We start from the raw sequence: 13,084 nt of genomic DNA on the forward strand, positions 1-13,084 counted from the left end.
CGGGGTGAGCATCTGATAGATGTCACTGCTGGTGGCACATCTGAATGAAACAGGCCAGAGCAGCGCCGCTCTGCGTGGGCCAGTGCTCCTCGGAGGCCCGAGGGCACAGCCCCAGGGAGGGGGCGTAGGCCATGGGTGCCACGGAGAATGGGGGCAGGCCCAGGGCTGAGACCCAGGTTTTCCGACTTCCCGTTGTGTTTGTCCTGTGCCATATTCGTCCTCCGACTCCTGTGGCTGCATTGCGCAAGCCGGGAGCTCGTGCGTCCGAGGACCATCCTCCAAGGCTGGATTGCTCCCTGCTCTCTTGGGGCTCCGCTGGGTGGGAATAGCAACTCCAGCTTCTCGGGGCCCTGGGCTACCGCTGTCTCTGCACCTGACCCTGGTCTCAGATCCAAGAGCCTAGGGACATTGGCATTGAGACCCTGGCACCTCTCGACTTGCCAGCACGGGTGGGAGACAGGAGCAGAGTGGTCCAGGGGCCTGGGAGTGGGAGGTCAGCGTCTCTCAGGGTTCCTCCCCACTCCAGGTGACATTCTGCTTCTGCCGTGGCGCCTCGGGGAGGCAGGTGCGGCCACCCCTGGGTGCTGCTGAGAAATGAGGTCACATGCTGAGGCCACTGGGGAAGGTGGTATTTCTGGCTGAGCAGGCGTGGCCTGTGCAGGGTTCCTGGCAGCTGAGCCCTAGGTCTTCTCAGCCATCCTGGCATTAGCAGGTTGACTTGATATTTCTGGAAGTGGGAAGGAAAGGGAGCCGAGGGGGCCGACCCGCTGAGCTGGGGTCCAGATGAATGTGTCAGAGTCTCTGCATTTGTGATGGGGGTGAGGTGGCCGGCTTGGCTCTGGGCATGATCGGGCCAGGCCTCTGACCTCTGTGCTGGGCATTGCGTGGACAGGGAGCTCAGGCGATGAGTGCAGCAGCGCTTGTGCCCGGCACAGGGATGGTGAGTGCCCAGCTGGCCAGCTGCAGGACCTGTCGGACCCTTTGTGTCTTTACTTGGGGCCCTGGTTGCACCGACCAGGGGTCGCACCTCCAGCCAGGCCTCTTGTGCCCCAGACCTGGGAGAAGATGCTTCCTACCAGGGAGTGCAGTCCCCTGTGGGGTCCGAGAGAGCCTGCTAGAGCTTTGAGCTTAAGAGGTAGGCTGTGTGGCACTGCATCAGCTCTGCGAGGGGGCCTTGGAGGCCCATGTGTGGTGGGGTATGGCCTGGCTTTGAACATGCACACATGGTCTTCTGGGCTCTGGGATTTACTGCTTAGATCTTGGCCTCTTCTTCTGTGAAACGGAGTTAATGGTTCCTGCTCCCCTCCGGCCGCTGTAGGAGAGACGTCTGGGAAGCTGCGGCAATTCCAGCCCCAGGCAGGGAATGTGAAATAACTGTTGGTAGCTGTTCTCACCCATCGCCATCGGGCAGGTCGAGTCCTAGGACACACAGAAGTTGCAGGTTCATAAGCCATGGTGGGTGAGGCCGGCCCAGAATCCCAGCTCCCCATCTGGCCCAGGTCTGCCCCTAGTCTGGGGCTGAGAGGGCGGGCGGGCACCTTGCTGGGTCCTGTGATGTGGACTCTGCCGCCAGCAAGGCCATTGAGCCTGCTTGTTTACAGCTGGGAGGGGACTGGGAAGCACCAGGCTTGGCTTGTTTGTGAAGCTGCGGAAGCCGAAGCTCCAGAGGCCTTCTGTGCCTGGCTGTGTGCGCCAGGCCTGCGGGCTGCGCCTCCAGGGGGTGGGCGGGAATTGCAGGCTCAGCTCTTCTAGCCTGGGCTCAGGTGGTGCCTGCTCCTCCCTCCTTCCCTGTAGCTCTCATCCCACACCCACTCCACTCTCAGGCCATCTTGCCTTTACCTCCATAGTCTGTCCAGAATCCCGAATTTCACCGCTTGTCTCTGCCTTGTGTGTTTTTGTTTTTGTTTTTTTTTTGTTTTTTTTTTTTTTTAGATGGAGTCTTCCTGTGTCGCCCAGGCTGGAGTGCAGTGGCGCGACCTCTGCTCACTGCAACCTCTGCCTCCTGGGTTCAAGCAATTCTCCTGCCTCAGCCTCCTGAGTAGCTAGGACTACAGGCATGCACCACCACGCCCGGCTAATTTTTGTAGTTTCAGTAGAGATGGGGTTTCACCATGTTAGCCTGGCTGGTCTTGATCTCTTGACTTAGTGATCCGCCTGCCTCAGCCTCCCAAAGTGCTGGGATTATACGTGTGAGCCACTGCACCTGACCTTGTTTTTTTTTTTTTTTTTTTTTTGAGGCAGGGCCTTGCTTTGTCACCCAGGCTGGAGTGCAGTAATGCAATCATGGCTCACTGCAGCCTTGAACTCCTAGGCTTAAGCATTCTCCTGCCTCAGCCCCTGAGGAGTAGGTGGAACTATAGGTATGAGCCACCACACCTGGCTAATTTTTTATTTTTATTTTTTGAGACAGGGTCTTGCTCTGTGGCCCAGGCTGGAGTGCAGTGGTGCGATCTCGGCTCACTGCAACCTCCACCTCCTGGGTTCAAGCGATTCTCCCGCCTCAGCCTCCTGAGTAGCTGGGATTACAGGCGCCCACTGCCATGCCCAGCTATTTCTTTTGTATTTTTATTTATTCATTTTTATTATTATTTTTAGACAAAGTCTCACTCTGTTGCCCAGGCTGGAGTGCAGTGGCACAATCTCAGCTCACTACAACCGCCGTCTCCTGGGTTTAAGTGCCCATTGTGCCTCAGTCTCTCAAGTGGCTGGGATTACAGGTGTGCGCCACCCCATCCAGCTAATTTTTGTATTTTTAGTAGAGATGGGGTTTCACTATGTTGGTTAGGCTTATCTGAAACTCCTGAACTCAGGTGATCTGCCTGCCTCAGCCACCCAAAGTGCTGGGATTACAGGCATGAACCACCGTGCCCAGACCCAGCTAATTTTTTTTTTTTTTTTTTTTTTTTTTTTGAGACGAAGTCTTGCTCTGTCGCCCAGGCTGGAGTGCAGTGGTGCAATCTCGGCTCACTGCAAGCTCCGCTTCCCGGCTTCATGCCATTCTCCTGCCTCACCCTCCTGAGTAGCTGGAATTACAGGCGCCCACCACCATGCCCGGCTAATTTTTTGTATTTTTAGTAGAGACGGGGTTTCACCGTGTTAGCCAGGATGGTCTCGATCTCCTGACCTTGTGATGCGCCCGCCTCGGCCTCCCAAAGTGCTGGAATTACAGGCACGAGCCACCGCGCCTGGCCGGACCCAGCTAATTTTTATAAATAATTTTTGTAGAGGTGGAGCCTTGCTCTTTTGCCCAAGCTGGTCTTGAACTCCTGGGCTTAAGTGATCCTTCTGTCTCAGCCTCCCAAAGTGCTGGGATTCCAGGTGTAAGCCACTGCGCCCAGCCTACTTTTCACCTCTCTGCAGCTCCCTCTTTGCTCCCAGCTCCTGCCCTCACTCCTCCAGGCTCTTCCACCCAACAGTGGCAAGCAGGTAAAGCTGGGGAAGCCAAGTCTTGAACCTGAGCCAAGTCTCATCCCTCCTCTGCTCAAGAACCCTCTATGGCTGCCACTTGACTCAGAGTAAAATTTAGTGTCCTCCCCATGGCCCACAAAGCCGTGGCACAGACCGCCACATCACCTTTCTGCCCTCACCGCCTCCCACTGTCTCCCTGACTCACTCTGCTCAGGCCACGCAGGCCTCCTTCCTGTTCAGACATGCTAGGTATAGTGCAGCCTCAGGGCCTTGGCATTTACTGTTCCCTCTGCCTGGACTGCACTGGTTCCCCCACTGTCTACTGGCCTTTGTTCACACGCCCCTTTCTCAGAAAGGCCTTCCCTGACCACTTGAAAATGGCCATCCTCTCGGAGGTTGTAGTGAGCCGAGATCGCGCCACTGCACTCCAGTCTGGGCGACAGGGAGACTCTGTCTCAAAAAAAAAAAAATCTGACCTAAATCTGACCTCCCCCTCAACCTTCTAGTTTTGTTCACAACTCTTGGTGACAAAACATGCTAGTGGCTGTCTGCCCCCACCCCCTACTTCCCCAGCACGCACAGGCTAGAGTTCAGGTCCCATGAACCCCAGAGGCCGGCTTGGTGTTTTTCACTGCCATATCCCGGGAGCTGGAACAGGGCCTGGGATGTGGGATGGAGGGAGGCAGGAATGAATGAATGGATACATGAATGCAGGCTCCCTGAGCTCTCTTGGCTGGTGGCAGGGCCAGGGTTAAGGTCCCATTCTGCACCAGAGCTGTCTCCCTCCCTGACATCGGCTTTGGGACTGTGCCTGAGCCGGCTGCGGCGGACGCCCTTCCAGCAGGCGGGAGTGAGGCTGTGCGGCCACAAGGGGGCAGTGGAGAGCGTCGCAGTCTCCGCCGCTTGCTGCCAGTCATCCCGGTGGTGACGGGTCAGCTCAGCCTCTGCACTGAAAGTATCTCTCTATTGTTAGCGTTTGGGTTCACTGTGGCCAACTGGGCGAGGCGTCACTGCACCAGCTCTCTGGCCCTGGCTTCCTGTGGATGGGCCTCTTCAAGACCATGGTCAGTGTCCCGGGAGAAGGGGCCTGTGGGTCCTGCCAGGGCTTGGCCCCCGTGTGCACCTGGAATGGCTGTTCTGCTAGTGTTGGTCTAATCATACTTATTTATTTATTTTTTTGAGACAGGGTCTTGCTCTGCCTCCCAGGCTGGAGTGCAGTGGTACGGTATCAGCTCACTGCAACCTCTGCCTCCTGGGTTCAAACAGTCCTCCTGCCACAGCCTCCTGAGTAGCTGAAATTACAGGCATGCACCACCATGCCCAGCTAATTTTTGTATTTTTAGTAGAGATGGAGTTTCACCATGTTGTCCAGGCTAGTCTTGAACTCCTGACCTCAGGTAGTCCGCCCGCCTTGACCTCCTAAAGTGCTAGGATTACAGGCATGAGCCACCGTGCCCAGTCATCATATTTATTCTTTTTATTTTTTTTTTGAGACAGAGTCTCGCTGTGTCTCCCAGACTGGAGTGCAGTGGCGCGATCTCGGCTCACTGCAAGCTCCGCCTCCTGGGTTCACGCCATTCTCCTGCCTCAGCCTCCCAAGTAGCTGGGACTACAGGTGCCCGCCACCTCGCCTGGCTAATTTTTTTGTATTTTTAGTAGAAACGGAGTTTCACTGTGTTAGCCAGGATGGTCTCGATCTCCTGACCTCGTGATTCACCCACCTTGGCCTCCCAAAGTGCTGGGATTACAGGCGTGAGCCACCGTGCCCAGCCATCATATTTATTCTTATATAAGATTCATCCTAAACTAGGGATGATTACGGTAACCCTGTCAGATGGCAGCTGGGGACAGCACACTTTGCCATGAGGATATGGAGGTTCAGAGAGGTTGGGTGACGCCCAGGGCCACACAGCTAATAAATGGGTAGGTCTGCTTCTATGGGTTGTCACCAGGTGGGCACAATCCCAGGAGCTGTGACACGTGCTTAGAAAACGAGAGCCCTCCTTTTTACTTCTCCTGCCCCCATTAGTAATATCTTCATGATCACAAAGACAGTGAAGACAGGGGCCCTGTTGCTTGCGGTACTCCCCTCCGGGCTTGGGAGGCACAAACCTGGCCCCTGCTCCCCTCCTGCAGGGTGGGCTTCGCGCCCCACCCTGGGTCCTGGCTCTTGGCCCTGCCCTGACCTTGTGCTGCCACGAGTTGCTGTTGGCTGGGCCCGGGAATCTTGGGCCTCCTGGTGAGAATTCCTCTCAAGCTAGTGGAACTGTCATCACAGAGCCACAGGCCGGCAGAGCCACCAGCCCGTGCCCCAGGCCAGAGCGCCTGCCTGCCCGCCTATTCCTGCCCTCTCCTTGCCCATTGTGCCTGAGGCTATGGAATCACACCCCATGCCCATGGCCAGTGCTGGGACTTTGCTGACACCAGTAGCCCCCTCCCACAGGTATCCCTTCATCCGCCCAGAGCATCTCAGCCCCTCCCAGCCCCGTGGCTCTGTGGGCTTCCTCAGGAGGGCCTGCCTCTCCTCCCTGCCTCACCGCTTCTCCTGGAGATGGGGCCAGAGCCTGCCGCCTCCCTGTCTATGCTCAGGACCCCCTGCCTGGGGCTCTGTTCAGCAGCTGCCTGTGCCCTCTGCAGCCCTGGGCTTCCCCTGGGAGCCCCTGCCCGCTGCTGGCCTCAGGCCTGGGCAGGTGTGTGTATATATATATATATGTGTGTGTGTGTGTATATGTGTGGCAGGCACAGAGCAGAGGTTGCAGTGGCAGTGGGATGTGGGGCGCGGAGGCCTTGATGAGGTCTCACTTCAGCCCTCCCTCTGGGGGTGGGGAACCTCTCCTGCTCCTCCCACCCGACTGTTTTTATTTTGATGGGTATTTGGGGCCTGTTTGTTAAAATAATTTATTGAGGTGAAATTCACGTAACATGAAACTAACCGATTTAAAAGTGAACAGTGGCATTGAGTGCACACGCAGCATCGTGCAGCCTCCACCTCTGTCTCGTTCCAGAACATTGTCCTCACTCCGAAAGAAGACCTAGCAGCAGCCACTCCCCATTCCCCTGCCCCCGCCCAGCCCCTGGCCCGTCATCTGCTCTGGGCATTTGACATAGATATGGGACCCTTTGTGTCTGGCTTGTCTCACTTAGCGTAACTTATTTCTTTTACCCCACCTGGAATATCTTATTTAACTTTGTTACTTAGAAATAATTATAGGCCGGGCCAGGTGGGCTCACGCCTATAATCCTAGCGCTTTTGGAGGCCGAGGTGGGCGGATTGCCTAAGCTCAGGAATTCAAGACCAGCCTGGGCAACATGGAGAAACCCCATCTCTCCTAAAACACAAAAAATGAGCTGGATGTGGTGGTGTGTGCCTGTAATCCCAGCTACTCGGGAGGCTGAGTCAGGAGAATTGTTTGAACTTGAGAGGTGGAGGTTGCAGCGAGCCGAGATCGCACCACTGCACTCCATCCTGGTGACAGAGTGAGACTCCGTCTCAAAAAAAAAAAAAAAAAAGAAAAAAAAGACACGGGGAATTGCAAAAATAGTATGGAGAGGTCCCATGCTCCCCCCAGAGCCTTTCTGTCCTCTCTCTAGGAGGAGATGGCCGATGAGCTGGGGATTTGGGGCAGGAAACGGGAGAAGGGCAGCCGTCCCACTGAGGACTCATCCTGCCCAGGTGGCCCTAGCCATGGGCATTCCTGTCCCCTGCAGCCCGGGCTTACCTCTTTGCAGGCGTCTCCTCTCCTTGGGCTCAGGCTGGCCTGGTCGCCGCTGCTGCAGCTGTGCGTGTGGCCCCTCTCTCGGCCGCCCCCTCCTGCCGCAGCCTGGCGTCCTCTCCCAGCAGCTAGCCGGGACCCCGATGGCCGTACTCTCCCTCCTGGGCCCTGGTTCGGTGCCCAGGTTGGGGGGAGCAGGGTAGGATTTCACCCCTCCCCCTAGCAGCTGGCTGGACAGGGAGAGGGGCTGGTTGTATTTTAAGCTGTTGAGTGGTTCAGCAGGAACTCGGAGGCCTCCTCTCCCTGTGGACGCCGGGCTGCCTTCCTGCGGGCCACACGGGCTCAGAAGCATGTGGGCACTGCCTGCCTGGGGCCCGGGAACTATTAATATACCTGCAGCCACAGGCCAGGCCCTGTGCCCGCCCAGGGCCCTGCTGTGCTAACCCTTTCCCGTGCATCCCGCCCCCTGTCCTCTGTCCCTCTCCCACAAATCCCCTTGGTGGGGTCAGACGTCCCGCGTGATGTGACCGAGCTCTTTTTTCTGGCCCCTCCATGTGCCAGCTCTTTGGCCTTGTTATCGCTGTGGCTTGGAGGAGCTCAGTAACCTTCCCCTAGAGGCCACATGGCCAGGCAGTGCCTGGAGTTGACAGCAGGGACTCAGGAGGCCCCATGGGCCAGAATTTCCTGGCTGCTGGGCCCATTCCCACCCTCCTGTCCAGGAAGTGGGGGCGAGTGTGTCATAGCTGGGGAAATAGGCCCCCATGGTGTGGTGACCGCCAGGCCAGCAGGGGAGTGGGGATCTGAACCAAACCCCCAGGCAACAACACCTCCCATCCCATGGGGTGTGCCCATCTGTCAGGGGTCACCTAGTGCACCCCACGCACCATTGCAGGGGACCCTCACAGTCCTGGGAGGTAGTCCGCTTCCTACCTGCCCCCTTCTGAGGCCTAGAGAGAGGTGACATGCCTGGGGTCCCCCAGGGACTACAAGGCAGGGCTGGTTACGGTTCCCGAGTGCAGGCCACCAAGCCCCCTTGTCTCCCACTGTCGTTGGGAGTGTGCAGGAGGGGTGCCCACCTTCTCTGGCTTGACCGTGGTGCCCTCTCCCGCAGGGTGGGCCCTAGCTGCCATGGCCCAGTCTCCCTGGGCTCTGGGTGGGTGGACCTGCCCTGGGATGACCCCGGCCCAGAGGTTTGTTTCTGAGCGTTATGTCCTGCTCCTTTTCCTCAGGCAGCCTCTGGGGGCCCCCGCTGGGGGTTCTGTGGGTAGGAAGGGTCCCCCAAGAATTGCTGGCCGGTGGCTGACTTGGTATCAGGCCTGCCTGCTTGCCACGACCCCTGTGTGATAGGATTGCACTGACCCCTGCATAGGGTGGGTCAGATCCGCGGGGACTGCCTCCCTCCAGCCCTGCCCCTCTGCACCCCCATCGTTCATCACTGGCCTGGGGGCTCAGGGAGGGCTGGGCCGGACTCCTCCCTCAGGGGCTGGCACAGGCCTGGCTCTTGGACGCAGGAAGCGCCGGGCTTTAGCGGGGTGCAGGTCCTGGGTAGGGGTGCAGTGTTTGGGCTGACTCAGTGGGAAGCCTGCCTCACAGGTGGCTACAAGGTGAGAAGTGGGTGGGGAGGAAGGTCGGGGAGGCCTCCTCAGCCCAGACTGGAGGCGCTTGCCTAAAACTTCCAAGCACCCCGATCCTTTCCACACTTTGAGAGAGGCTTTCTGCACCCATAACTCCAGAATCTGTCACCTCCGTGGTAACACAAATGCACAAGGAAAATAATCCGAAGTGTCTCTTACAGCTCCGAAGGGGAAATGGATGATCTGTCTCGTGGATTCTCAAAATAGCTGGGATTTCTCCAAGCCCAGTGAACTCCCTAGGCCTGAGCTGTGAGCTGGGGCCTGCACGGCCTGCTGGCCTCTCACTCTCCTCAGGCTGCTGGCTCTGTGCAGGGTGGGGGCTGGGAGGTGTCACCATGCCTGCCCCTGGGGCTTTCCCTGTGCTGGTGCTGTTGAGGGACTGTGACCCCTCAAAAACTGCTTTCAGGGCAGCCTGGCTACCGGGGGTCACCTCCTAAACCCCCCTCAGAGAAGGTCTGTGGCACGGCTCCTGGGAGGGGGGCGCAGTCCGGGCTGGTTTTATATTTAGCTGGGCTGTGGCTGTGGTTGCCACTCGGGTTACATCTGGCACAGAAGCCGGCAGTGCCAGGGCCGGCACGGGCTCCTTTCCAGCACCGCGGCAGAATTTGATCGCGCTTGCCCGGCCCAGGGCTGCTTCGCGTGGGGAGGTCGGTGGTGGGGGCTGACGGCTGGCAGCTGGGGCTGCTGGCCACCGTGGGCAGAGCCGAGCGGCAGGGCTGGTGGCAGGCGGCATGGACATGAGCTTGAACTTGGTGGCCCGGGAGGCCACCCCAGGTCTCCTCCCTGGCCTCAATGGGCTCCCCAGGCCCGCACCCCCAAAGGTGGCCAAGAAACCTAAAAAGGCTGTTCTCTTCTTCGAGGTGGAGATTCTGGATGCAAAGACAAGGGAGAAGCTGTGTTTCCTGGACAAGGTAGGACCGGAACATGGGCTGCACTGGGCCAAGGGCACTGGGTCCAGGACCCCCCTCCTTCCAGCCCAGGAGCTGTCCAGTGGGGCCCTGTGGAGGGGTATGCCCTCACTTGGGGTAGGGTAGATAGCCCCGTCCCCTGGGTGTGGCGGGGAAATGGAGGCATGGGAGTCTCAGTAGACCCTGCGGGGATTTTGGTCCTGGGAGGGTGGTGGAGGAGTGAGCCTTGCCCCTGCTGAGCCTTGCCCCTGAGGGAAGGGGCTTGGGCTGTCCCTGGGGAGGAAAGAGGGCCTTTGCGCCTGGGGGAGTAATGGGTGAGGAGTAGAGAGGAGGGGCAGAGAAGCAGGCTTGCCTTCCCTTGCTTAATCTGCCACTAGCTGGGCTGGGGGCCTGCCGGCTGAGGGTAAAACTGGAGCCCCAGACCCCTGCTGTCACTGCACTGGCAGGGCCCTCGCTGCTTCTTCCCTGATTGTCCAGGCCTCTGCCTTCCAGACCCCAGCCCTTCCCCCTTCCCATAGCTGCAGCCCAACCCCAAGCCTGCCATCCCCTTCATTACCTCCCCATCCTGGGTCTGGGCTCCCTGCAGAGCTGACCTCCCTGCGCCTGTGCTTCCTCCAGGTGGAGCCCCACGCCACCATTGCGGAGATCAAGAACCTCTTCACCAAGACCCGTGAGTCCTAGGCCTGGCCACACTGCCCCTGCAACCCCTCTGACCAGGGACCTTAGGGTGGGAGGGATCCCATCCTGCACCCCTCTCCCAGGGGCCTGCAGAGATGCCCGAGCGTGGCCTAGGCTTCTGGGGCGTGACTGGGGCAGGCGCCCCCACGTGGCACGCCACAGGAACGCCCTTGCTAGGCTCTGGGAAGGACAAGATCCTGCTTCTGCCCGCGCTCTTCCAGCCTGTGTCCTGGAACTGCACAGGCCTGAGGCTTGGCCTCCGGGTGGGAGGAGCTGTGGAGTCCTGGGGTCCCTGCACCCTGGGAACCCTGAGAAGCTGGCACAGCGACTGGGCAGCGGACCGGCTGAGCCCTGCCAGTCTGTGGGCTGTAACCGCCCTGTTCTCCCCCAGATCCGCAATGGTACCCCGCCCGCCAGTCCCTCCGCCTGGACCCCAGTGAGTACAGCTGTCCGCTCGGCCCGCCCCCTAGGCTCCTGGGTGGCAGTGGGAGAAGGCCCGGGCAGCCCCTGAGCCCTGGCCCGCCTCTCTGCAGAGGGCAAGTCCCTGAAGGATGAAGATATTCTACAGAAGCTGCCCGTGGGCACCACGGCCACGCTCTACTTCCGGGACCTGGGGGCCCAGATCAGCTGGGTGACGGTGAGTCCTGACCCTACCCACGGTCTCCTTTCCCATCAGCCACATTGGTGACTCAACTTGCCTCCCTCTACCCTCAGGTCTTCCTAACAGAGTACGCAGGGCCCCTTTTCATCTACCTGCTCTTCTACTTCCGAGTGCCCTTCATCTATGGCCACAAATACGACTTCACGTCCAGTCGGCACACGGTGGTGCAGTAAGTGGGGCAGGCGGGAAGAGGGTAGGGGAAGGCAGAAGACCTGCCGGACCAGCCCCCAGCTGAGCCCGCTCCCCCAGCTGAGCCTGCTCCCCCCTACCAGCCTCGCCTGCATCTGCCACTCATTCCACTACGTCAAGCGCCTGCTGGAGACGCTCTTCGTGCACCGTTTCTCCCATGGCACCATGCCTTTGCGCAACATCTTCAAGGTGAGAGCCCGCCCCCGCCTCACCCCTGAGCCCCGCCTTTCCGCCTCACCCCGCCCACATCAAGCCCTACCCCATAGCCCCTCCTATCTTCCACTACGCCCCCGCAGAGCCCTACCCCTAGGCCCCGCCTAACCTCCCCAGCGCCGCCCCCGCAGAGCCTCTAGGCCCTGCCCGTCCTCCCCAGCCCCGCCCCTGCAGAACCCTGCCCCAGTTTCACCCCTAGGCCCCTCCTGTCCACCACGCCCTCATAGAGCCCTGCCCTAGCCTCACCCCTTGGCCCCACCTATCCTCCCCAGCCCCGCCCCAAGGCCCCTCCTGCCCTTCCCCACCATGCTCCTAGGGCCCTATGGATGAGACAGAATCCGCCCTGCCCGTCGCTGACAAGTCCCATCCCTACCCCGCTCCCTTTCAGAACTGCACCTACTACTGGGGCTTCGCCGCATGGATGGCCTATTACATCAACCACCCTCTCTACACGCCGCCTAGTAAGTGGCCTCAGACCGTCCTTCCCTCCCCCACGGCCCCCACCCACCGGGTCCTCCCCTCATGGGCCTCCCCTCGCTGCTTCCTCTGCAGCCTACGGAGCTCAGCAGGTGAAACTGGCGCTCGCCATCTTTGTGGTAAGGAGGCTGGGTGTGGGGACGGGGTGGGGGAAATCTGGGCGATCCTAGGCTGATCCTGCTTCTCTGACAGATCTGCCAGCTCGGCAACTTCTCCATCCACATGGCCCTGCGGGACCTGCGGCCCGCTGGTGAGTGCCTGCTGGGGGCAGGGGGACAGCTGGGCTGGGTGAGGGGGTCTGACTTTCTCCTGTCTTGCCTGCCAGGGTCCAAGACCCGGAAGATCCCATACCCCACCAAGAACCCCTTCACGTGGCTCTTCCTGCTGGTGTCCTGCCCCAACTACACCTACGAGGTGAGGGGCTGCCTTACCCCTCTCTGCCCTGGGACTTGGGGTCCCATGTGGAGGGGCCAGCCCCTAGGAGGGGGCGCCTGGCTGGGCAGCTGCTTTTGCATTGGGAGCATTGGGAGGTGGAGACCGCGGCCTCCCTGCTGTGGGGGCCGGGAGGCATGTGCCCTTGGGTTTTCGCAGTATACAGCCCCGCCTCCACTGGAATTGGGTTCCCATCCCTGACTCAGAAAGCAGGGGCTGGGGGACGTGGGTGACTGAGTCCAGGACAGCCACAGGGTGCGAGACTGGCGGAACAGCGGGCCTTGTCCAGCCCTGCCCACCCTCACCCTCCGCCCCTGCCCACAGGTGGGGTCCTGGATCGGTTTCGCCATCATGACGCAGTGTCTCCCAGGTGAGCCTGCCGCCCTCCCTCGGCGGGGCCCTGCCCCTCGGGCCTGCAGCCCCTCCTTGACGCCCGTTCTTTCCTGCAGTGGCCCTGTTCTCCCTGGTGGGCTTCACCCAGATGACCATCTGGGCCAAGGGCAAGCACCGCAGCTACCTGAAGGAGTTCCGGGACTATCCGCCCCTGCGCATGCCCATCATCCCCTTCCTGCTCTGAGCGCTCACCGTTGCTGGGGCTCAGCCCCTCACCCGGGTGGCATTCTGGGGGAGGAGTGGGGCCCGCAGCTCTCCAGCACCCGGAATAAACCCCGCCTGCCCCTGTCGGACTTGGGCTCTGTGTGTTTCTGTCCGAGGTTGGGGACCACCACATGCCCCTCGCTCTCTCCCCACCCTCGCGTTGGCGCCGTAAGA

At 60.0% G+C, this 13,084-nt stretch overlaps 1 protein-coding gene across 3 annotated transcripts in view; it reads left to right on the forward strand.

Moving 5' to 3' along the window:
* Nucleotides 1-12,999, forward strand: part of LOC105496885 (trans-2,3-enoyl-CoA reductase) — a 37,132-nt gene extending 24,133 nt beyond the window's left edge. For all 3 annotated transcript variants that reach the window (XM_011767675.2, XM_071086738.1, XM_071086739.1), the window contains exons 2-13: nt 9,616-9,666; nt 10,282-10,333; nt 10,733-10,777; nt 10,875-10,978; nt 11,056-11,171; nt 11,275-11,380; nt 11,793-11,865; nt 11,957-12,000; nt 12,074-12,131; nt 12,207-12,295; nt 12,638-12,683; nt 12,763-12,999. In XM_011767675.2, coding sequence (XP_011765977.1) covers nt 9,616-9,666; nt 10,282-10,333; nt 10,733-10,777; nt 10,875-10,978; nt 11,056-11,171; nt 11,275-11,380; nt 11,793-11,865; nt 11,957-12,000; nt 12,074-12,131; nt 12,207-12,295; nt 12,638-12,683; nt 12,763-12,890 — 912 coding nt within the window. In that variant the 3' untranslated portion in view covers nt 12,891-12,999. The remainder of the gene's footprint in view (nt 1-9,615; nt 9,667-10,281; nt 10,334-10,732; nt 10,778-10,874; nt 10,979-11,055; nt 11,172-11,274; nt 11,381-11,792; nt 11,866-11,956; nt 12,001-12,073; nt 12,132-12,206; nt 12,296-12,637; nt 12,684-12,762) is intronic.
* The last annotated feature ends 85 nt before the right edge of the window (nt 13,000-13,084 follow it).

This window comes from Macaca nemestrina, chromosome 20 (genome assembly GCF_043159975.1).
Source record: "Macaca nemestrina isolate mMacNem1 chromosome 20, mMacNem.hap1, whole genome shotgun sequence".
Lineage (NCBI taxonomy): Eukaryota > Metazoa > Chordata > Mammalia > Primates > Cercopithecidae > Macaca > Macaca nemestrina.